Raw genomic sequence first — 24,031 nt, 5'->3', positions numbered from 1 at the left:
GGCACCACATGCTACATTTGTTTTTTTGTTGTTATTTCTTTTTTTACACAAAAAATATTTTGAGTAACCTTTTTTTCTTATTCCTCTTAAATAGATTCTCAGAGGCATATTTATCACAACACTAATGAAGCGTAAGCTTTGTGGCCTCTCACTTGCACAGGCCCCTTCCGAGGCCCTAGAAGGCATGCGCTCTTGCAATCCTGTGTTAATAATTTTGTGTTCTTCTTCTTAAATAGGGCTCCCCATAAAACTGGAATTTGCCTCTGTATACCCTTACGTACTCCCCAGTTTTGTTCCCACACAAACCTATAAAACTCTCCTTGCCTTTTCTTTTTTCAATTTTTTTGAAACGGAGTCTCGCTCTGTCACCCAGGCTGGAGTGCAATGGCGTGCTCTCGGCTCACCACAACCTCCGTCTCCCAGATTCAAGCGATTCTCCTGCTTCAGCCTCCCAAGTAGCTGGGATTACAGCGCCACCACGCCCGGCTAATTTTTTTTTGTAATAGAGATGGGGTGTCACCATGTTGGCCAGGCTGGTCTCAAACTTCTGACCTTAGGTGATCCACCAACCTTGGCCTCCCAAAGTGCTGGGATTACAGGTGTCCATGCCTGGCAAATTTTTGTATTTTTAAGTAGAGACGGGGTTTCACCATGTTGGTCAGGCTGGTCTCGAACCCCTGACCTCGTGATCCGCCCGCCTCAGCCTCCCAAAGTGTTGGGATTACAGGCGTGAGCCATGGCACCTGGCTACTCCTTGCCTTTTCTTTCCTTTGTGATGGAATGTCCCTATGTTGCCCAGGCAGGTCTCAAACTCCTGGGCTCAGGCAGTTTTCCTACCCCAGCCTCCCAAATAGCGGGATTGCAGGTGCGTGCAGTTGTGCCCAGCGTACCCCCTTGCTTTTTCTCACCCATGTCACCGCAGACTGGATCCCTTTTCACATGCCCTCGATATCCATGCTGCTCTCACAGAGTGAGTGTTCATATTGACAACATGCTTTCCTTCCTCAGCCCACAATGCAGTCACTTTTCCTGTCTGCTTCCAGAGGGTGTCCTGTGCTGGGCTGATTTGATTAGGTGATCGAGGAGCACCTCGAGCATGGCCCCAGGTGTAGCACCCCTTCCCTGGGCCATTGGCCAATCCCACCTTGCTGCCATGGCTGGGAGTTTGCCAACCCTCCTCAGGCTTGGTCATCAGAGCTGCTGCCAGCTCATCTCTCTTCATGGGTGGCTGGTCCTCTCCCATTTTGAGGAGCGAGGGTTTGATTTTGGGGAAGTGTTCAAGTTTATTAGGGGCCAGTCTGGTGAACAAGGTGACTCCAACCACTGCTATCTTCTGTAAGAAGAGTTCTGTGTCCCCAGCCTCAGTCACTGATGTCTGCGGAGCTGGGTCCCCAGCCCAGTTCTCCCACTTCCCCTACAGGGTCATTGTGAGGGTTAAGGGGCCAGGTGGTACTTGGGGTAAATGTTTGCTCTTGTCACCTCCTCCTTTCCAAAGGGGAGTTCTAAGAAGACCCAGCAACAGGGCAGCCTCCCCGAACCCATCCGTTGGCCTCCTGAGGCTTTGCAGGAAGCACATTGGGACTTGACGCTTTTCACATTAGTCCCGCTATTTTGGCCCCACTCCTTCTACACTATGTTGGTACATGTGTGCTTCATGTGCTTAGCACAGCACACTCTGAGAGCGTAAGTGAATTGGGACAGGTGGGTTGGTCCCAGCTTGCAGAGGACCTTAAGACGTCTTAGGACCAGGCATGACTTATTACATGCGGAGCCAATGCTGGAAGAGGGGAGGCTGAAGGTAGGAGGCCAGGAGGGCAGTGATGGGGTCCCCCATGGGGGCAGCAATGGGGATGGACACTGCAGTAGTATAGGGAGGGAGGGCAGGGCTGGGGTCCAGCCATGGAGAGGCAAGTGAGAGGCGGTCTGGTGAGCCCCGATGTCACAACTGGGATGCCTTCCACACGCACGTGCACACACAGACCTCCTGGCGTCACGCCTCTGCCCAGCTCTCGTGCACTAGCCTAGGCCGCTCTTTCCTGCCCAGGTGTTGGCGGCATCTCCGGGCAATGGAAACATACCCCCAGCTCTGCCTCCGATGCCTTCCTGCTGCGTGGCCTTGGGCAAGTCCCTGTGCCACTCTGAGTGTCTGTTTTTTCCTCTGTGGAATGAGGGGCTGAGACACAAAGCCCAGCTTCCCTTCCAGCCTGGGCATTGAGCCCATCGGAGAGATGAACCTCAGTTCTCCTGGCTGACACCCTCTTTCACACCTAGAATGATTTGTTGAGTCCAGCATGAGGGGCTGACAGCCTCACTGAAGACTTAGCATTGGCTGGGGCATGTGTGTTATGTGGGAGTGGACAGGGGAGGGGCCTGAGGTAGACTCCCCATGCCTCAGTGTCTGTGGGCCTGTGGGCTTGGGTTAGGTTTGATGGGGCGTGGTCCTTCCCAGAGCCTATGTTAGATGTTGATTCCCTGACAACGCTCATGCTTCCTGCCTTTTCCTGCCTGCTCCTGTCCCTGCACTCCTGCTACAGCAGCTCCTGCGCCATCCTCTCCCTCCTGGCCTTGAGCTGCAACTGGAGCCTTCCCCCGCCCTGCCTGGGGCAGAGTCTGATTTTCCTCTTCTTGTCCTTTTCTAGTCCTGGGCACCTCCTAGACTCTAGCGTGTCTCCTTCATCCTTCCCTCATGTAACTGAGAAGGGGCTTGGAATGCCTGCTCTTCTTTAGGAGAGGGCTGGTTTTTTCAGCAGAGGATGGCCAGCAGGGGCTGGGGTTGGGGCTGGGAGTGGGTCCAGGGCCAGAGGTAGAGCTGGAACTGTGCTGGGCTAGGGCTGGCTTGGGGCTGGGGCTGGTTGGGTTGGGGTTGGAGCTGGGGCTGGGGCTGGAGCTGGGGCCAGGCTGGAGGTGGGGCTGGAACTGGGGCCAGGCTGGAGGTGGGGCTGGGGTTAGTCTCTTCTTCCTCAGCACCTGTACCTGGGAAAGCCTGGCTGTCTGGCCCCAAGGAAAATGAACCTTTCATCAGAACTGGAAGGCCTGCATGGTAATGATTTAGGGGAAGAAAACCGCTGTCTGTTCACCCTAGACCGTAAAGCGATGGCTGAGGTCTGAGTTGGAGGAGTAGCTCTGGATATCCATGAAGCTGGGACCACCGGGCTCACCCAGACCTCGTGTTCTCTTTTCCTGTTAGGTCGACATTACCCCTAAAGCAAGAAGAATATGAGGTGAGTGTCAGCTGCCAGGCTGAGCAAAGGCAAAGGGCAGAGATGTCCAGGGGAGAGGCTTGGGGCCAGGTGCCAGGGTTGGGGCCAGAGCTCATGAGGCCCTGAGCCTACACACCTTGCCCCCAACAGGCCTTTCTGCTCAAGCTGGTACAGAATCTGTTTGCTGAGGGCAATGATCTGTTCCGGGAGAAGGACTATAAGCAAGCCCTGGTGCAGTACATGGAAGGGCTGAATGTGGCCGACTACGCTGCCTCTGACCAGGTGGCCCTGCCCCGGGAGCTGCTGTGCAAGCTGCATGTCAATAGGGCCGCCTGCTACTTCACCATGGTGAGCCTGGCACCCTCCTTCCTTTCGTCTTCCACTGCCCTGATCACTACATACCCAGATGCCCAGTTGAGCCAGGCCCCTACCCCAGTGAGCCCATAAACAGGGCCAGCCTCCTTCCAGCCACCTGTCAGAATCTCACTATCTGTTCCCGGGACTCTCAGTCTCAGCTGTACAACATGCTCAGCTGGAGAGCTTTTAAAAGTACGGATGCATAGGCCAAGCACAGTGGCTTATGCCTGTAATCCCAGCACTTTGGGAGGCCAAGGCAGGTGGATCACAAGGTCAGGAGATCGAAACCATCCTGGCTAACATGGTGAAACCCCATCTCTACTAAAAATACAAAAAATTAGCCAGGCGTGGTAGCAAGCACCTGTAATCCCAGCTACCCAGGAGGCTGAGGCAGGAGAATTGCTTGAACCTGGGAGATGGAGGTTGCAATGAATTGAGATTGTGCCACTGCACTCCAGCCTGGCAACAGTGCGAGACTCCGACTCAAAAAAAAAGTATGGATGCCTAATAAAAAGTTTTTTTTAAAAAAAATGATACTGGCTTGGCATGATGGCTCATGCCTGTAATCCTAGCACTTTGGGAGGCTGAGGTGGGTGGATCACCTAAGGTTGGGAGTTCGAGACCAGCCTAACCAATATGGAGAAACACTGTCTCTACTAAAAATACAAAATTAGTGGTGGTGCATGCCTATAATCCCAGCTACTCAGGAGGCTGAGGCAGGAGAATTGCTTGAACCTGGGAGACAGGTTGTGGTGAGCCGAGATGGTGCCATTGCACTCCAGCCTTGGCAACAAGTGCAAAACTCCATCTCAAAAAAAAAAAAAAGAACCATTAAAAAAAATGATACTGATGCCCTAGCCCTACCCCAGATAAAGTAAGTTAGAATCGTGGGGTGACCCTGGGCCTTGGTGGGAGTCTGACTTCTGCTCCTCCCTCCCGGCCCCCCTTCCTTCTCATAGACTCAGCGTCCTCACTTTTTCTTTGCAGACTTCAGTCCCTTCCTCCTCCCCTGCCTCCTCTCCTCCTTAGAGCTGCAGCTCCTCCTCTTTCCTGTCCTGTGCACTCACTGACTCAGGTTCATGAGATACTGTGAGAGGCTCTGCTGCAGGCTCTCTAGAGGACCCCATGACACCTCTGCCATCCAGTGGACTCTTTTGGATAAATGGCTCCCTTATGCTTCATACTCTGCACACAGAGCTGCCTTCATGGTCTCACTGCCTCTTAGAGACGCCATTGTTACTCTCAGCCCATCATATTCTGAACCAAAGGCAGAGATGGAAATAGGCGTGTTTGAGTGACCAGGCTCGTGGTTGTCCATCTTAAGGCCCCTCTCTGCCGTGTCCTGCCAACGCCCACTGCAGCCACATCAGCTGGACACACAGATACCCTTGATCAGAGGCTGGACACCAGAGCACTTCCTCCTTCTTCCTGGAGCCTCGAGCCCTGTCCCTGACCCAAGACTTCAGCTCCTCTGTCTCTGCCAGGAAGGGAAACTGGTGTTCATTGCTAGGCAGGGGCAGGAGGCCTGGGGGAGGGAGGGTAAGAGGTGTTGACCAGTGACCGCCTGCTTCCCTCCGGCAGGGCCTGTATGAGAAAGCGCTGGAGGACAGCGAGAAGGCTCTGGGCCTGGACAGCGAGAGTATCCGGGCTCTGTTCCGCAAGGCGCGTGCTCTCAATGAACTGGGACGCCATAAGGAGGCTTACGAGTGCAGTAGCCGGTGTTCCCTCGCCCTGCCCCACGTGAGTGTGGCTCTGCAGCCGTGCTGGTGCCTGCTCAGAGGCCAGGTGTCTAACCCTTCTGGCCCTCACTTGGGCCCAGCTATCGCATCCTTCTGTGTCTCAGCTTCCTCCTCTGTGAAATGGAGTTGCAGATCCTGATGTTAACACTTAACTCCCCTTCTCTGAGCTCTGACTGGGTGCCAGGTACTGCTGGGATGCATTGTGTGTATTAACTCACCTAATCCTGGCAATAGCCCTAAGAGGTAGATGCTGTGATTATCCTGATTTTCAAGATGATGGGGCTGGGCACAGTGGCTCACGCCTGTAATCTCAGCACTTTGGGAAGCTGAGGCAGGCAGATCACGAGGTCAAGAGATCAAGAACATCCTGGCCAACAGAGTGAAACCTGTTTCTACTAAAAATATAAAAATTAGCTGGGTGTGGTTGTGTGTGCCTGTAGTCCCAGCCACTCGGGAGGCTGAGGCAGGAGAATCTCTTGAGCCCTTGAGACGGAGGTTGCAGTGAACCAAGATCACGCCATTGTACTCCAGCCTGGGCAACAGAGCAAGACTTCATCTCAAAAAAAAAAAAAAAAATTAGCGGTGCGTGGTGGTGCACGCCTGTAGTCCCAGCTACTTGTGAGGCTGAGCCAGGAGAATTGCTTAAACACAGGAGGCAGAGGTTGCAGTGATCTGAGATCATGCCACTGCACTCCAGCATAGGCAACAGAGCAAGACTGTCTCAAAAAATAAATTAAAAATAAACAAATATGAATGTATAACTAGACAGAAAACAAACAAATAAATAAATAAAAGGGCCAGGCGTGGTGGCTTACTCCTATAATCCCAGCACTTTGGGAGGCCGAGGCTGGCAGATCACAAGGTCAAGGGATCGAGAACATCCTGGCCAACATGGTGAAACCCCAGCTCTACTAAAAATACAAAAATTAGCTGGGCGTGGTGGCGCGCGCCTGTGGTCCCAGCTATTCGGGAGGCTGAGGCAAGAGAATCGCTTGAACCCGGGAGGCAGAGGTTGCAGTGAGCAAAGATCACCTGACTGTACTCCAGCCTGGCAACAGAGCAAGACTCTGTCTCAAAAAGAAAGAAAGAAAGAAAGAAAGAAAGAAAGAAAGAAAGAAAAGAAAAGGTGACTTCTATGCCAAGGTCTTGCTGCCGTGGCTGTCAGTAGGTGTGTAAGAAACAATTAGAAATGATGAATAGAGAGCCTGTGAGGCAGCCCTGGACTGCTGGCAGCCGGACACATCCCCCCTCCCCATTTACTCACCCACATAGCAAATATTTATTGAGGGCCCCTGTGGGATGCAGATTTGTGCCCCACAGGTTCCCACAGCCCACTGGAGACAAATGAAAGCAGCTGGGGTCTACACCTGGCCCCACCCATACCTCCCAGCATGAGTGTGAAGAAGCACTTCCCATCTCTGCACTTGACTTCCACATCTATAAGATGCCCTTCCTACTTTATCCCTGAAATAATGGATGTAAAGGAAGGTGGGGAAAGGTTAATGCTGCCCAAGAAGGGTGGAGAGGAGAGGAGTGGTCAGAATTCTTGAAGACTCCCTGGGGGAGGCGGGGCTTGAGTAGGGCAGAAAGAGGCAAGGAGGATTTGGGTGGGCAGAGCAGAGGACAGGCAGTGTGCACAGTGGTCAAGGACGTTGGTGCTGGAGAGCTGGCCTGGGTTTGGGTTCTAATCTTGGGTCTGCCACCTACTAGCTATATGACCTTGGCCATGAGCCTTGGTTTGCACCCCTGTAAAATGGGGTGATAACCAGGCATCCTAGGGCTGTGCCAAGGATAGAATCCAAAAATCATGCAGGGCAGTTAGCACAATGGCCAGACACAGTAAATGTTCAGAACACATTTACGTTGTTATTACTTACTATTCTTGTTTCCCTAATTCCATTAAGTTCATAATTAAGAAAGTTTCTTGGCCAGCACAGTGGCTCATGCCTGTAATCCCAGCACTGTGGGAGGCCAAGGTGGGAGAATCACTTGAGCTCAGGAGTTTGCAACCAGCCTGAGCAACATAGCAAGACCCTGTTTCTAGAAAAAAATAGCTTGGCTGATGGCATGTACCTGAGAGCCTGGCTACTCAGGAGGCTGAGGTGGGAGAATCGCTTGAGCCCAGGCAGTGAAGGTTGCAGTGAGCTGTGATTGCGCCATTGCACTTCAGCCTGGGTTTGACAAAGCAAGAGCTTGTCTATAAAAAAAAAAAAGAAAGAACAAAAAGAACCTTTCTTTATGATCATAGTCCCTTGACCCATATAGTATTTTACAGTGTCCACAGCAGATCACACCCAGGTCTTGCTAGTACTTACTCATGAGGAGGACAGAGGAGCTTTCATCCCCACCACAGGGGATAGAAAGGAACCGGGACCAAGTTAGGGTTAGTAAATGGCTAGACAAAAGTAACAACTCAGGGCTCCTGGCTCTGCTTTAGGAACCTCTCTTTTCCCAATCTTTGTTGGGGAAATACTAACCGAGCTCCTGCTCCATGCTGGGCACTGGGGACCAGAGATGACTCAGACCCAGGCCCTGGCCTCCAGGAGCTTGTCAGTCAGGTAGGAGGTAGACACGTGCACAGGTATCACGATGTCTTCCTTGCCCCTTTGTGCCTGGACCCCAGTTGGTAGCCTAGCCACCTGTTTCTTTGTTCACTGACTGATCTTCCCTCCAGGTTGGAATCTCCATGGGGCTTGGGCCCATCTGCCCTGTTCGCTGGGGTATCCTTTGCTCTCACTCATGCTTGGCGTGTAGTGCATGTTCTGTAATACAGCCTCGGAAGGGAAGGAAGGATGGTTGCTGTTTTTTCCTTCCTTCCTTCCTTCCTTCCTTCCTTCCTTCTTCCTTCCTTGATTGAGACAGAATCTCCCTCTATTGCCCAGGCTATAGTGCAGTGGCACAATCTTGGCTCTCTGCAACCTCCACCTCCTGGGTTCAAGCAATTCTCCTGCCTCAGCCTCCCAAGTAGCTGGGACTACAGGCATGAACCACCATGCCTGGCTAGTTTTGTATTTTTAGTAGAGTCAGGGTTTAATCATATTGGCCATGCTGGTCTTGAACTCGTGGCCTCATGATCCACCTGCCTTGGCCTCCCAAAGTGCTGAGATTACAGGCGTGAGCCACTGCACCTGGCCGGATGGTTGCTGCTTAGTGGTCACTAACTGCAGTCCAGGCACTGTTCAGAGCTTTCCAGGTCCTGGCTTCTTTGGGCCTTAGAACCCTGTGCCTGATCTGTGGGACCTCACTGGCTGGGGGTTGCAGGATGTTGTTTGGTGATAGAAGCAAGCTGTAGAACTGTAGATATAATGTGACCCCATGCCTGTTAAAAAAAAAAAAAAAGAAAAAAAAAGAAAGATAATCCCCACAAAACAAAACTAAGCAGTTTTTTTTTTTTTTTTTTCCGACAGGCTCTTGTCCTTGCACAATCTCGGCTCACTGCAACCACTGCTTTCTGAGTTCAAGCTATTCTCCTGCCTCAGCCTCCCAAATAGCTGGGATTACAGGCACCAGCCAACAGGCCTGGCTAATTTTTGTATTTTTAGTAGAGACGGGGTTTCACCATGTTGGCCAGGCTGGTCTTGAACTCATGACCTCAGGTGATCTGCCCACCTTGGCCTCCCAAAGTGCTGGGATTACAGGCGTGAGCCACTGCGCCTGACCAGAACTAAGCATTCTTTATAGGTCTGCATGCATGCATTCCTAGAAAAGAGCCCTAAGGAAACACATCAGCCCAACAGAGTGTGATTTCCCCCGCTGGAGAAGCCTAGAGTGAGGGAGAGACCCAGGAAGCACTTGCTCTCCCTGTAATGTTCCTCCCTTCTACAGTGACACTGTTGCTTGCTGAATTTTAGAAATAAGAAGATAATATTAAAATAAAAACAGGCGAGCTGGGCACAGTGGCTCAAGCCTGTAATCCCAGCACTTTGGGAGGCCAAGGTGGGCTGATCATGAGGTCAGGAGATCGAGACCATCCTGGCCATGGTGAAACCCTGTTTCTACTAAAAAATGAAAAAAATTAGCCAGGCATGGTGGCGCACGTCCTAGTCCCAGCTACTCAGGAGGCTGAGGCAGGGGAATTGCTTGAATCTGGGAGACAGAGGTTGCAGTAAGCCAAAATTGTGCCACTGCACTCCAGCCTGGCAAAAAGAGTAAGATTCCATCTCAAAAAATTAATTAATTAATTAATTAATTAATTTAATTAAATAAAAACAGGCAAGGAGCAGTGGCTCACACCTGTAATCCCAGCACTTCAGGAGGCCGAGGTGGGTGGACCACGAGGTCAAGAGATCAAGACCATCCTGGCCAAGATGGTAAAACCCATCTCTACTAAAAATACAAAAATTAGCCGGGCGTGGTGGCCGGCGCCTGTAACCCGAGCTACTCAGGAGGCTCAGGCAGGAGAATCGCTTGAATCCAGGAAGTGGAGGTTGCAGTGAGCTGAGATCACACCTCTGCACTCCAGCCTGGGTGACAGAGTGAGACTCCGTCTCATTAAATAAATAAATAACAAAATGATTCCTTTCCCCCCACCCCCAAATAAATGGAAAAACATAAGCATGTGGTGATGATCCTGGTGACCATGACCCCCTCACCGGCAGGGCTGCACAGGTGTCCAGGAGCACAGCTTTGTGAGCCCAGGCAGACTGACCCACCGCCCTGTGTCTCGTCCCCTGCAGGATGAAAGCGTGACTCAGCTTGGTCAGGAGCTGGCCCAGAAACTGGGGCTGCGAGTTCGCAAGGCATATAAGAGGCCCCAGGTAGGTGACTCAGGACCCTGGGAGGGTCAGTGTGGATGTGAGGAGGTCTGAAGGGAGGGACCAGGCACGTGGGGAAGGTGGGTGAGGGTGGCCAGGGCTGGGTTAGGGCAGACGGGAGTGACAGCAGGTGACCTTCCCTGTCTGTTGGCTGAAAGCCCTGGAATCTTTTGGAAAAGGAGAGAGCAGCTATCGCTTTTAGTTCACCTGAGACTCCAGCTGTTGAAAACCATTCCCTCCCCTGTGCTGGCTGATTTGAATCACCTGGAGGTGGCCTGAGTTGACACTGGCTTCCTTCAGCATTATGTTCTCAAATAACCCCCATATGGTGCAAATTTGAAGTGTCGGTATCTGTTTGGCTGGTTCAGATCCACGTAGATTCATTTGGCGCCTGCTGAGGGCCAGGAAGCTGCACATAGGAAAGCTCGTGACTGTAGAGTCTGCTGTGACCTTGAGCAAGTTAGTTCATCTCTCTCCACCTTGGTTTTCTCATACAGAAGATGAAGATAGTTTATGCCCACCCCAGAGGGCTCATGGGAGGATTAAAAAGAGAGAATGGTGGCACAAAAGTAGTCATGAAAGAAAAAAAAAAGAGAATGGATGGGCCAGGCGCGGTGGTTCACGCCTGTAATCCCAGCACTTTGCAAGGCTGAGGTGGGTGAATCACCTGAGGTCGGGAGTTTGAGATGAGCCTGACCAACATGGAAAAACCCCGCCTCTACTAAAAATACAAAAATTAGCTGGGCATGGGGGTGCATGCCTGTAATCCCAGCTACTTGGGAGGCTCAGGCAGGAGAATCGCTTGAACCCAGGAGGTGAAGGTTATGGTGAGCAGAGATCGAACCATTGCACTCCAGCCTGGGTGATGAGTGAAACTCCATCTCAAAAAATAAAGAAAGAAAGAATGGGCCAGGCGCAGTGGCTCATGCCTGTAATCCAACACTTTGAGAGGCTAAGGCTACCAGGTTGCTTGAGCTCAGGAGTTCGAGACCAGCCTGGACAACATGGCAAAACCGTATCTCTACAAAAAAAAAAATACAAAAATTAGCCTGATGTGGTGGTGTGCGCCTGTAGTCCCAGCTACTTGGGAGACTAAGGTGGGAGGATCACACGAACCCCAGAGGTCAAGGCTGCAGTGAGCCAAGATTGCACCCCTGTACTCCAGCCTGAGGGACAAAGTGAGACCCTGTCTCAGAAAAATTTTGAAAATTAATAAATATATAAAAGAATGTTTGAGATGGCACCTAGCACGATGCCTGACACACAGTAGAGGTGTGCAGGGAGGTCCTCTGCCCAGGTCAAGGTTAGAGGAAGAAAACCCCAGAATCTGACCCAGAGAGACACAGCAGGTGATTCCTGGCAGGCCTAGGGACAGGGACTCTTAGGGGCACTGTAGGGCCCAGCTGCCTGTGTCAGGGCCTCTCTGCTGCCCTGGCTAAGGGGACCTTCAGCATCTTTTCAGAATTTTTACCTCTGCCTACCTCTCTTCACTCTCTGGCAGGAATTGGAAACATTTTCTCTGCTCAGTAATGGCACTGCAGCTGGCGCAGCAGATCAGGTAGGATGGGTCTGAACCAACCTGTCTTGTTTCATGTATCGTGAGAGGTTTGGATTCACTCTCTCTGGGTATAAATGACCTCAGGCATCGGGTCCAGGAGCCTCCACCTCCCGAGGAGCTACCTCCTGTGACCACAGGGGCAGGGTGTGGGGACAGGCCATGGCTCCTGTTGGCAGAAGCGGTCATTGCAGGGGAGCCAATGGGGGGCAGCCTCACTCATGGACCCCGGCCAGCACAAGCTCTGGACAGCCTGATCCCACGCACCTTCCTTTCTCCCACCCCACATTTCCTGCTGTGTCGCCTTTTTTCTCACCAGCCTTTCTGCAGGTTCAGGCCCCTGGGCCTCAAATGCCTTCCTCTTCCCCACCCTGCCTTTCTCTGTCTCTTCGTGTTTCAAAGCCCAGCTCAAGGGCATGTCCCTGCTAAGATCCTTCCTGCTCTCCCTGGCCCAGTGACTCTGCTGAAGAGGGGCAGCTGAGACTGAGGACTCTGACAAAGAAGAGCCCAAGTGTACCCTGCCGCCTTGGGCAGGTCCTTCAGCATCTGCATTCTGTAATGGGGGTGTTCCATCCCTCAACGGGAACAAGGGAGGAAAGTGCTTGATAGCCCAGGACAGGGGACCCAGCAGGAAATGCAGGGGCAGTAACTGCTGAGAGCTTCTGTGCTGTCCCAAGTTAGGGACTTCTCCCAAAGGCCAAGACCCTTGTGAACCCCAGTCAGGCCTGGCTCATTCTGGGGGTTGGGCAGGGCCCCGAACACGACTCAGACCCCTGCCCCCCACTCACCACACAGGAGCTGCTCAGGTAGACTTTGAGACTTTCTGGAAAGTGAGGGATGGACTATAAAAGCACTGACGGAGCTGGAAGGCCTGCCACCTTGTCAAGGGAGACTGGGCACCGAGTGAAGAGGGGACGTGGCCAGCATCACACAGCAAGGCAGCGGCAGGCTTCCCCTGCCCCAGAGCTTTGCAGCACTTTCTTTCATTCATTCCACAAGGAGGCCCACAAAATGCTCTTGGCCCTGGGCCTGAGATAGCTGCATCCTTACCCTCAGGGACCTCCCAGCCTGCAAAGGAGGCAGGTGATGATCTGCCTTTATAGCGCTCATGGTTTATAACCAGAAATTATAGGCCGGGCATGGTGCCTAACGCCTGTAATCCCAGCACTTTGGGAGGCTGAGGCGGGCAGATCACGAGGTCAAGAGATCAAGACCATCCTGGCCAACATGGTGAAACCCTGTCTACTAAAAATACAAAAATTAGCTAGGCATGGTGGCGCGCACCTTTAGTCCTAGCTACTTGGGAGGCTAAGGCACAGAATCGCTTGAACCCAAGAGGTGGAGGTTGCAGTGAGCCGAGATTGCACCACTGCTCTCCAGCTTGGCGACAGAGTAAGACTTTGTCTCAAGAGGTGCAGGCGAGGGTGTTCAGGACAGGGAAGAATGCACCATGGCCTGGAAGTCGGAGCATAGGAGCTGGTGAACAAAACACCAGCTCTCCCAGGCCAACTTCCTGATAGCTGGGACTCAGAAACTTATGCCATGCATCTAATAAACACAGGCCAGGCATGGTGGCTCAGCCTGTAATCCCAGCACATTGGGAGGCCAAGGTGGGCAGATCATTTGAAGTCAGGAGTTTGAGAGCAGCCTGGACAACATGGTGAAACCCCATCTCTACTAAAAAATACAAAAATTAGCTGGGTGTGGTGGCATGTGCATGTAATCCCAGCTACTCAGGAGCCCAAGACTAGAGAATCGCTTGAATGTGGCAAGTGGAGATTGTAGTGAACTGAGATCAAGCTGCTGCACTCCAGCCTGGGCAACAGAGCAAGACTTGGTCTCAAAAAAAAAATACACACACTCACCAAAAACACTTACAAAGCAGTTCCCGTGTGCCAGGCCCCGTACTAAGCTTTTCACACAAAGCAAGTCATTTCTTCCTAGCCTTCCCCAGCGGTGAGTGAAGCGGACCCAAAGTGGATGGGGAACTTGGCCCAAGCTGCAGAGCCTGCTCAGGCCCAGCTTCTCTCCAGTGGGAAGGCAGTGGGATCCCACCTGGGCTACATCCCCTTCTCTGCTTCCTGGGTGGCCTGGGGCTATCATGGGAGAGGAGAGTCTGGGGACTTAGGGAGGGGGCACTTTTGTTTTTGAGCTGCAGGCCATCCGTGGTACTGCATGGGGGGCTTGGTAAGACCCTTGTCACCCTCACCAGGGTGAGGACCCTGCGCCGTGGTGGGTGGAAGCCAAGGCTCACGGGTTGCCTCCCTTTCCTTCACCCCTCCCTAGAGGGGCAGCTGTGGGGTTCCTCTGAGCCCATGCCCCCACCTCCTGGTCCAGCCCCTTGCTGGACACCATAGGGGTGAAGATCCAGCACATGTGAGGGCTTTTTCTTTTTGAGCAGGAGTCTCGCTCTGTTTCCCAGACTGGAATGCAATGGCATGATCTCAGCTCACTGCAACCTCTGCCTTCAGGGTTCAAAACATCCTTTGGCCTCAGCCTTCCCAAGTAGCTGGGATTACAGGCGCCCACCACTGTGCCTGGCTGATTTTTGTACTTTTACTAAAGACAAGGTTTCACCATGTTGGCCGGGCTGGTTTCGAACTTCTGACCTCGGGTGATCCGCCAGCCTCAGCCTCCCAAGGTGCTGGGATTACAGGAGTGAGTAACCTCACCCAGCCACGTGTAAGGGCTTTAATCTCCCCTGGTGCTCTGAGTGCTCCTTGGCGCCAGGTCAACAGCATAGCCCCGGGAGGGGCTAGGGCCTGGGTGCTGGGATCGGGGTCTTCCCAGCCATGTCTGCCTGAGCCATTGTGGCCCTCTCCCCACAGGGAACTTCTAATGGATTGGGGTCCATAGATGATATCGAAACAGGTAATGTCCCAGTACGAGGGAACAGGTGGAAACTGGGGCCCCGGGTGAGGGGGTGCTCAGTCCCTCACCCCCGATGTCCCTGAGAGGTCAGGGGAGTCCAGCCCCTCCCCATCCCAGCCCTGCATATGGGGGGGCCCCTGAGGGATTCCCCGTCCCAGGACTCCCTGAGGCATGAGAGAAAACAGTGGGTTGAGAACCACGGACCGGCTAAAGGAGGGGAGGGCATCCCTAACCTGGTGGAGGGGGGTGCTGCCTCACAGCTGGGTGCAGCAGTCCCATGGCCTTCACTCCAGGGCACCTGCACCCCCAACCTCTTCCAAAACCCTTTCCCCTCCTCTTCCTCATTGACTTCCAGGGAAGATTGCCTTTTAAGAGTGTCCCCTGGAAAGGGCATTGCTTACTCCAGAGGAAGGAGGCAGTGATGGTAGACATTCAGGCATTAAGCCTGGACCAAGGGTTGACATCATAGGACTCAGGGCCCCTCCCTGCTCTGGGGCTGTGGCCTTCCTTGACCACCCCTGAGCACCTACCAGTGGAGTCAGCCCATGGGGAAGGCAGGGCTCCTGGCAAGAGCTGGGAGAAGAAGGAAAGGTGTCGGATGAGCATCCCCGGGTCTGGGATGCCTCCTCTACCCCTCCCAAGCAGTGCTCCCCTTTGACTCCTGCCCACCTTATCTGCAGACTGCTACATGGACCCTCGAGGCTCCCCAGCCCTCCTCCCCTCCACGCCCACAATGCCCCTGTTCCCTCATGTTCTGGACCTGCTGGCCCCCCTGGACAGCAGCAGGACCCTCCCCAGCACCGAGAGCCTGGATGACTTCTCAGACGGGGATGTCTTTGGCCCAGAGCTGGACACCCTCCTGGACTCACTGGTGAGCCACACCGCCCTCCTTGTGCTCCCCTGAGCCCCTCTCCCGCCTCAGCCCCCATTGTCCCAGCGGTGGAGGGAAGGCCCCCATGCTCATGTCACGTGTCTCAGGAGGAGGCTTCAGCAGGGACTTGCTTGGGACAGAAATGAAGCTGCAGACGGCGCGGTGACTTACACCTGTAATCCCAGCACTTTGGGAGGCCAAGGCAGGCAGATCACTTGAGGTCAGGGGTTCAAGACCAGCCTGGCCAACATGGTGAAACCCCATCTCTGCTAAAAATACAAAAATTAGCTGGAGATGGTGGCACGTGCCTGTAATCGCAGCTACTTGGGAGGCTGAGGCAAGAGAATCACTTGAACTTGGGCAGAGGTTGCAGTGAGCCAAAATCGAGCTATTGCACTCCAGCCTGGGCCACAGAGCAAGACTTCCCTCTCAGAAAAAAAAAAAAAGAAGCTGTAGAATGTCTGGCCAGAAGGGACCATAGTGAGCCCTGCTCCCCCATGGGACAGACTGAAGCTGGGGAGCAGGCTGCAGGTCTCCTTGCTTCCCCAAGTGCCTGATGCTGCCCAGGCCCGGTCAGTCCCGTTCTTCTCTGACCCCTCCCTCTGTCCCTGCCTCGTAGTCTCTGGTCCAGGGTGGCCTGTCTGGCAGCGGCGTGCCTAGTGAGTTGCCCCAGCTGATACCCGTGTTCCCCGGTGGGACCCCGCTGCTACCACCTGTGGTGGGTGGCTCCATCCCTGTCTCCAGCCCACTGCCCCCCGCCTCCTTCGGCTTGGTCATGGACCCCTCCAAGAAGCTGGCTGCCTCTGTGCTGGATGCCCTCGATCCCCCGGGCCCCACACTGGACCCCCTGGACCTGCTGCCCTACTCAGAGACCCGGCTGGATGCACTCGACAGCTTTGGGTCGACGCGAGGCTCCCTAGACAAGCCTGACTCCTTCATGGGTAAGGCCATGAGTGGGCATGTTCAGCCCTCACTCCCTTGACAGATTGCACAGTGCTCTGGCCTCTCTGGTCTCTGGAGAATGGAGTGAGTTTCAGATCTGTTTGTCCCTATCACCCCTTCGCAATTCAGGGCCATGTCTGTGTGTTGCTGTCTCTGCAGTGCTCAGCACAGTGTGGGGCTAGGGCCTGAGGGGTGGGTGCCTTGTTCAAGATCAAGCAGAGCAGAGTTGCCACAGCCTAGGCATCTAGACTCCCAGTCTGGTGCTCCCTGCCCAGCCTCCTAGGACCTTAGGTCGCCAAGCTGGTGAAACCCCATGGGATGATCCTGAGGCTGGAGCCAGGACACAAGGTATGGGCTCCCACAGCACCAGTCTGGGCTGGGTGCCAGGGACCCAGGGAAGAAGCTGGCTTGTCTGGGCCCTGGTGAGGCTAGCTTTTAGCAGTCAGACACAGCCAGGGCACTCACCACTGAGAGGGCTTAACAGGACTATGAGGGCACAGAGGGGACTTCACTCAGCCTTGGGGCCAAAGGAGGCTTCCTGAAGGAAGTGGCGACTCTGTGGGGTCTTGAAGAAAGAGTTCACCTGCCAGGCAGAGGAAGCAGAGGCACTAGCCTGGCACGGTGCAGGGCTGGCTGATGAGCAGAGCAGCTGGGTGGGGGCCTTGGTCTCCTTGGACTTAGGAGCAAGCTAAGGAGCTTGGGCTTTCTCCTAGGGGCAGCAGGAAGCCCTGAAGGTTTAAGCAAGGGGTGGACACACTCAGGCTGGGAAGCATCTTTGCCCCAGGGGAGTGGAGAGGAGAGGATAGAGTCAGGGGTTCAGCCGAAATAGGAGAGGATGTGGGGCCTGGGGGCTTCTCTGAGTCAGCAACACATAAGGCGAAGTCCTAGGAAGGCCCCTCACGCTCTCAGAGCCAGAGCCACTGACCCCTATGTCTTCTCCTGCCCAGAGGAGACCAGCTCACAGGACCACCGTCCCCCCAGCGGTGCTCAGAAACCAGCCCCCTCGGTGAGTGACTCGAGTGGGGATCCAGGCCCCTGATTCCCTTCTGGGGGTTGTGGGTTCTAGAGTGGGGAATGAGCCCTCTGCATGGGGCAGAGTGCTGCATCCCCCATGGCGGGGCACCGCAGAGTGGATGGATCAGAGATGATTGCCTCGTGCCCTTCCTCACCAAGCCATGTGCTGGGCAGGCACACAGAGGGCACCACTACCCTTGTCTGGTGGAAGAATTCAAGTCTCAGAGGGTGAAGTGACTTCCCCCGGATTAGTAGCATCCCTGGTCTCCAGACTCAGCCAGGTCCTGAGTTGAAAAGACCATCTGGGCTGGACACAGTGGCTCACGCCTGTAATCCCAGCACTTTGGGAGGCCGAGGCAGGTGGATCACCTGAGGTCAGGAGTGGAGTTTGAGACCAGCCTGACCAACATGGTGAAACCCTGTCTCTACTAAAAATACAAGATTAGCCAGGCGTGGTGGTACATGCCTGTAATCCCAGCTACTCTGGACGCTGAGGCAGGAGAATCGCTTGAACCCGGGAGGCAGAGGTGGCAGTGAGTCGAGATCATGCCATTGCACTCCAGCCTGGGCAACAAGAGCGAAACTCTTGTCTCAAAAAAAAAAAAGAGCATCTGATGAGGATGCTGCACTCTGACCTACACTAACTGTGTGGTCCTGCGGAAGTCACCTAACCTCTCTCTTGCTTTCCTTCCCATCTGCTGATGGCTTGAGGGATTGGGGAAGGGCATGAGCATAGGCTGCAATCGGGGCCACTCCCATTTCTGTGCTTTCAGATTCAGCTTGCCTTCAAAGAAAGGCTCAGAACCAAGACCCAGGTCACCCACTAGCCTGCGGGCTTCCCATGGCCCGTCTGGTCCTGATACTCTAGATTGTTGGACCATATTACAGAGAGCTCTCCTGGCTGGGAGGGTAGAAGAAGAGGAAGGGTCCTGGGCTGTGGTTTTGCTCTTGAGTAGGATGGGGGAGGTCACAGAGTACTCTCCACTTCTGGTGCCCAGGCTGGCCCCAGTGGTCTCAGCCGTCTTCCTGTGCCCACAATGGCCTCCTTCCTCCTGTCACAGCCAGAGCCCTGCATGCCCAACACTGCCTTGCTCATCAAGAACCCTTTGGCTGCCACCCACGAGTTCAAGCAGGCCTGCCAGCTCTGCTACCCCAAGACAGGTAACCTTTCACCTACAGACTCTACCCCTCTGCCCCAGAGAGCTGGGAATCTCAGGAACATGAGATCCCAGGTGGAAAAAATCCAGTTGTCTCAGTTGGAGATAAGTGCAGAAGCCCTTCTGGGGCAGAAAAGGAAAAGGGCAGGCACTTGGGGCCTGTCTCTGCCAGGCACCATCTTCACATTTCTTTCTAGAGAAACACTAACATGGTCAGACTCATTAAAGAGTGAGGGCGGTGGTAGAAAGGAGATGGGTAGGCCTGGCGCGGTGGCTTATGCCTGTAATCCCAGCACTGTGGGAAGTGGAGATGGGTGGATCACTTGAGGTCAGGAGTTTGAGATCAGCCTGGCCAACATGGTAAAACCCTGTCTCTACTAAAAACACAAAAATGAGCTGGGTGCGGCGGCTCATGCCTGTAATCCCAGCACTTTGGGAGTCCAAGGTGGGCGGATCACGAGGTCAGGAGATTGAGACCATCCTGGCTAACACAGTGAAACCTGGTCTCTACTAAAAATACAAAAAAAAAATTAGCCTGCCATGGTGACACACCCCGCTTGAACCCAAGAAGTGAAGGTTGCAGTGAGCTGAGATTGCATCACTGCACTCCAGCCTGGATGACAGAGTGAGACTCCATCTCAAAAAAATAAAAAAATAAAAAATTAGCCGGGCATGGTGGTGCATACCCGTGGTCCCAGCTACTCGAAAGGCTGAGGCAGGAGAGTCGCCTGAGCCCGAGAGGCAGAGGTTGCAGTGAGCCAAGATCGCACCACCGCACTCCAGCCTGGGTGACTGAGGGAGGCTCTGTCTCAAAAAAAAAAAAGATCAGGGAGATGGGTGCCAAGAATGGGCACCTCAGGGGGGCTTCCCCCAGCACGGCCTGCAGTCTCCAGGGAGCAAGTAGCCAGGAAGGGAGTGGTGGGAGCTGGCGGGAGGTCCTGAGAGAGGAGGTAGCTATATCAGCAGGGGGCCGATTCCTACCCACCACATGGGCCTGCCAGCCATCACCCTTCAGTTCTGCTTCCAGAATTGTCATCTGTGTCCACCCTGCCCATAGGCCCCCGGGCTGGCGACTACACCTACCGTGAGGGCCTTGAGCACAAGTGCAAGCGGGACATCCTGCTCGGCCGGCTCCGGAGCTCCGAGGACCAGACCTGGAAGCGGATCCGGCCCAGGCCCACCAAGACCAGCTTCGTGGGCTCCTACTACCTGTGCAAAGGTGGGTGGGCTGCAGCAGGACGGGTAATACAGCTGAGGCCCAACCCCTTCACCCTTAGCCGCCGCTCTGCTCCCCATCACAGGTAGACAGAACAGGGGTGGGCCTCATGGCTGCATGGGAGGCAAGGAAGCTGGGGCTCAGGCTCCTGGGGCTCATCTGGGATGCATTCCATATCTGAATGAGCATCTCCTGCCCTGAACAGCTCCAGAGCCTGGCGGAACACATTTGTGACATTCAGTCGGAGCCGGAGCCCCTCACTGGCTTGTGCTCTGGGGTGTCAGGGGCCTGCACGAGTCATAGGGAGCTGGCTTCTGTTACCACTGTAGGGCCCCAAGGGCCTGTGGGGCGGTGTGCCCAGCAGCCGCATGAAGCATGTATGACTGGCGCATGGTGAGGGCTCCATCCACCTGGGCTCTCTGTCACTCTTCTGTTGTCACTGTCCTCATTTCTGGCTCATGTCAGCTTGGTTGGTATTTAATGGACATCCATCGTGTCCCTGACTTGCTTCTTTCTGGTCCCAGCCAAGTGCCTTGGTCCTGCTGTATGGCGATGCGTGAATAGACGTGAATCGTTAGGCCCTTCCCAGTGTAGCCCTTTCATCCTCACCGGCATGCAGCCTCACAGCTCTGGAGGAGGAAATGGGGGCTTTGAGAGTGCGCCCCAGGCTCTGCCTCTTTCCCCCGACGCGGCCCTCTGCACTTGTTCCTTGTCCTCCCACCAGCCTGGCTGGTCTAAGGACGTCACTCTTGGGTCAGAGGCCTCCATCAACCACTGCCCATGGCCCGTGGGATGAAGTCCAGATTGTGCAACAAGGCCCACGCGTGCCCACATCCACCCCTCACCTCCTGCCCTAACCATTCCCCAAATGCACTGACCCCCCCTGCCCCGATTCTGTCACACGCGCTGTGCGCTTTGAGCCAGGTCGCCCTCTGCTCCTCCTTCAAGCACTGCCTGGATCTTGGGAAGCCCTTCTCTGTGGTGCTTCCCCTTGCAGCCACCCCCACTCCCACCCAGGGATCTGCCCCACTCCTCCAGGTCTGTGGCCTGCTTGTCCTTGTGCGTCAAGAGCCTGGCAGAGAGATGGGACAAGGCAGACTTAGAGTGGGAGGAGGAGAAAGAAAAGTAGATCCCACCCCTAGGAAACAGCAGATCTCCAGGTTCTGGGCCTTCCTCTCTCTGGACAGCCCAGCCCCCAGAAATTTTGTTTTGTTTCATTTTTTTCTTTTCCTAGGTGGAGGTGAAATGGGGTGGATCATTTTTGTTTTATGAGACAGGGTCTTGCTCTGTTGCCCAGGCTGGAGTGAGTGGCGCTATCATAGCTCACTGCAGCTTCAGCCTCCTGGGCTTAAGCCATCCTCCCACCTCAGCCTCCTGAGTAGCTGAGAGTACAGGCACATGCCACCACCCCCAGCTTATTCTTTAATTTTTTATTTTTTTGTATAGATGGGGTCTCGATTTGTTGTCCAGACTGGTCTTGAACTGCTTCTGCCTCAGCCTCCCAAAGTCTTGGGATTACAGGCGTGAGCCACCATGCCCAGCGCCCCTGCCAGGATCTTTATTATCTCACTTGATTCCAACAACCCAGTCTCCTCCATTCATAGAAAAGACAGCTGAGGGTCAGGGAGTAATGAGGAATCCTAGCCCAATTCTGTCTGACGCCAAAGTACATGTTCTTAACCATGTGGTGTTATTTTCTTGGTGAATAATTGTTTTTAAACCCCTTATATTTACTTAGAGACTTGTATACTTCTACAAAAGCAATCCTGTGGCGTGACTGGGGCAGGAGTGATTACCGTGCTCTGCAGGTGCAGAGTGCAGAAGGGGACCTGGTGTTTGGAAAGGACTTTCCAGCTCTGCCAAGTCCTGGCAGGGAGTGCAGCAGCCTCTGCCTCATCTGTGTTGGGGCAGAGCCAAGCCCATGGGGCCAAAGCCTCACAGGCCGCAGCGGGGTGGTGAGGGTGCTGCGGGCTGCCGTCCCCGCCTGGCGGAACGTGTCCTGTTGCCTCTTTGCAGACATGATTAACAAGCAGGACTGTAAGTACGGGGATAACTGCACCTTCGCCTACCATCAGGAGGAGATCGACGTTTGGACTGAGGAGCGGAAGGGCACCCTCAACCGCGACCTGCTCTTCGACCCGCTGGGGGGCGTTAAGCGCGGCAGCCTCACCATTGCCAAGCTCCTGAAGGAGCACCAAGGCATCTTCACCTTCCTCTGCGAGGTACCGCCCGCCCACCCGCTGCCACCCCATAGGCCACGGCACAGACAGGGCTGGGGATGCTCCCTGGCATGGACAACCGTGGGAAGTCAGCCCTGGAACCTGTAGGCTGTGGAGGCCTGGCCTTAGAACCAGTAGGTCCTGGACAGTCAGTAAGTCAAGGCCCTGGGATCCTAGCTTGCTAAAGGCCAAATCCGATCCAGCCCCTCATTTTGCAGTGGTAGAAACTGAGGCTGGAAAGAGAAATCATAGCCCTCACACCTGCTCTTTCCTAGCAGCCGGTCGTAGGCCGGGCTTGCCACGTGGTTGTTTTTGTTTCTCATTCCCAGCCTGGCACAGTGGCTCACGCCTGTAATCCCAGCACTTTGGGAGGCTGAGGCAGGCGGATCACTTGAAGTCAGGAGTTTGAGACCAGCTTGGCCAACATGGTGAAATCACATCTCTACTAAAAATACAAAAATTAGCTGGGCATAAAAATACAAAAATTAGTTGTGGTGCACGCTTGTAGTCCCAGCTACTTGGGAGGCTGAGGCAGGAGAATCTCTTGAACCTGGGAGGCGAAGGTTGCAGTGAGCCAAGATTTTGCAACTGCATTTGAGACTCCATCTCAAAAAAAAATTAAAAATTGGGCCGGGTGCGGTGGCTCACACCTGTAATCCCAGCACTTTGGGAGGCCGAGGCGGGTGGATCACGAGGTCAAGAGATCGAGACCATCCTGGTCAACATGGTGAAACCCCGTCTCTACTAAAAATACAAAAAATTAGCTGGGCACGGTAGCGCGTACCTGTAATCCCAGCTACTCAGGAGGCTGAGGCAGGAGAATTGCCTGAACCCAGGAGGCGGAGGTTGCGGTGAGCCGAGATCGCGCCATTGCACTCCAGCCTGGGTAACAAGAGTGAAACTCCGTTTCAAAAAAAACATTAAAAATTAGCTGGACTTGGTGGCCTGCACCTCTGGTCCCAGTTACTTAGGAGGCTAAGGTGGGAGGATCGCTTGAGTCCAGGAGGTAGAGGCTGCAATGAGCCGAGATCGAGGCACTGCACTCCAGCCTGGGTGACAGAGTGAGACTCAATTAAAAAAAAAAAAAAAAGATGTCATTTCCATTGTCATGGCAGAGCTGGCAGGCAGATATCCCCATTTTACAGATTTGAAGCTGAGATTCAGGGCAGTGAGGAGCTGCCATCAGCCACACAGACAGCACAGTGCAGAGCTGAGCTTCAAACCCAGGCAGTCTGTCCCTGGAGCCATGCCCACCTCCCAGCACAAGCTGCCACCTGTGGTCCCCACAGCCAGGCCCCCAGGACACAGGGAAATTAGGAGCCTTGTCTAGGGCCTCCCCTGCATCCCTTGTGGGTATCTGGCACTGCTCAGCCATCCCAGGCACCACGTCCACAACCTCACATCTCAGGCCTCCCCCACCATGTCTTCCCTGTGCCCTGCTGGCTTCAGTGGTCATTGTACTTCCCTGCCTGTGGCTGGCCTTGCCCTCCCCACACGGCGCTGTTCTGTGTCTCTGGGCTTGGAACCTCTCAGCTCAACTCTGATCCCAGCAGCCCCACTGAGCTGTTGTTAATTCCCTACACAAAGCTGTCCCTGAAGACCCCGCTTGGCCTCTGGAGTGAACTTGGCGCCTGCCTCCCCACCCAGTTGTAGCATGTTGAGGGCAGGGGCAGTGTCACATCTGTGTCTGTAGAGCAAGTGCTCCAGGTCCGGGTCACTGGCAGGGTTTGATGTGGCTCAGTCCAACCCTTATCATTGGCATCACCAGCCCTTCCCCCAACTCTTCCAGGTCGGGACTTGTGCCTACCCCCTGAAGGGAGCATTGGCCTGGGAATCATAGTTCACAGCTGGGTGACAGCCTATTGTTCATAAAACACTTGCCATTTCTTTTTTTCTTTTTTTTTTTTTTTTTTGACATGAAGTAACCCCCTGCCCCAGGCATTGGGAGTGGTGAGATCAGAGGGAGGGAGGAGGGCGAGGAAGGGAACCAAGGCCAGGTCACCTGTGAGCTGGAACCAGAGAGACAGGACCACAGACCCTGGGACTCCCTTCCTCACTTCTCTGACCCAGGGCAGGGCTTGCAGGGACCCAGCTGTCCTTCCCCAAGTAGCCGTGCAGGGTCCCAGCTCACCCCTT

General features: G+C 54.3%; 1 protein-coding gene across 2 annotated transcripts in view; it reads left to right on the top strand.

Moving 5' to 3' along the window:
• The window catches only part of ZC3H7B (zinc finger CCCH-type containing 7B), a 55,809-nt gene that overhangs the window by 20,537 nt on the left and 11,241 nt on the right, over nucleotides 1-24,031 (top strand). Inside the window, exons 3-14 of one of the 2 annotated variants that reach the window (XM_064368104.1) lie at nucleotides 3,188-3,221; nucleotides 3,351-3,548; nucleotides 5,139-5,297; nucleotides 9,973-10,053; nucleotides 11,552-11,608; nucleotides 14,434-14,476; nucleotides 15,157-15,347; nucleotides 15,967-16,288; nucleotides 17,237-17,295; nucleotides 18,365-18,464; nucleotides 19,518-19,679; nucleotides 21,693-21,898. In XM_064368104.1, the coding sequence (XP_064224174.1) occupies nucleotides 3,188-3,221; nucleotides 3,351-3,548; nucleotides 5,139-5,297; nucleotides 9,973-10,053; nucleotides 11,552-11,608; nucleotides 14,434-14,476; nucleotides 15,157-15,347; nucleotides 15,967-16,288; nucleotides 17,237-17,295; nucleotides 18,365-18,464; nucleotides 19,518-19,679; nucleotides 21,693-21,898 (1,612 nt within the window). The remainder of the gene's footprint in view (nucleotides 1-3,187; nucleotides 3,222-3,350; nucleotides 3,549-5,138; nucleotides 5,298-9,972; nucleotides 10,054-11,551; nucleotides 11,609-14,433; nucleotides 14,477-15,156; nucleotides 15,348-15,966; nucleotides 16,289-17,236; nucleotides 17,296-18,364; nucleotides 18,465-19,517; nucleotides 19,680-21,692; nucleotides 21,899-24,031) is intronic. The other variant, XM_012476658.2, reaches the window with a different exon arrangement.

The sequence above is a fragment of the Aotus nancymaae genome, unplaced genomic scaffold, assembly GCF_030222135.1.
Source record: "Aotus nancymaae isolate 86718 unplaced genomic scaffold, 86718_ANA_hifiasm-v0.15.2.pri h1tg000076l, whole genome shotgun sequence".
Classification (NCBI taxonomy): Eukaryota; Metazoa; Chordata; class Mammalia; order Primates; family Aotidae; genus Aotus; species Aotus nancymaae.
Note: the sequence above shows the minus strand (reverse complement) of the source record. Positions and strands in the feature narration are given on the sequence as shown.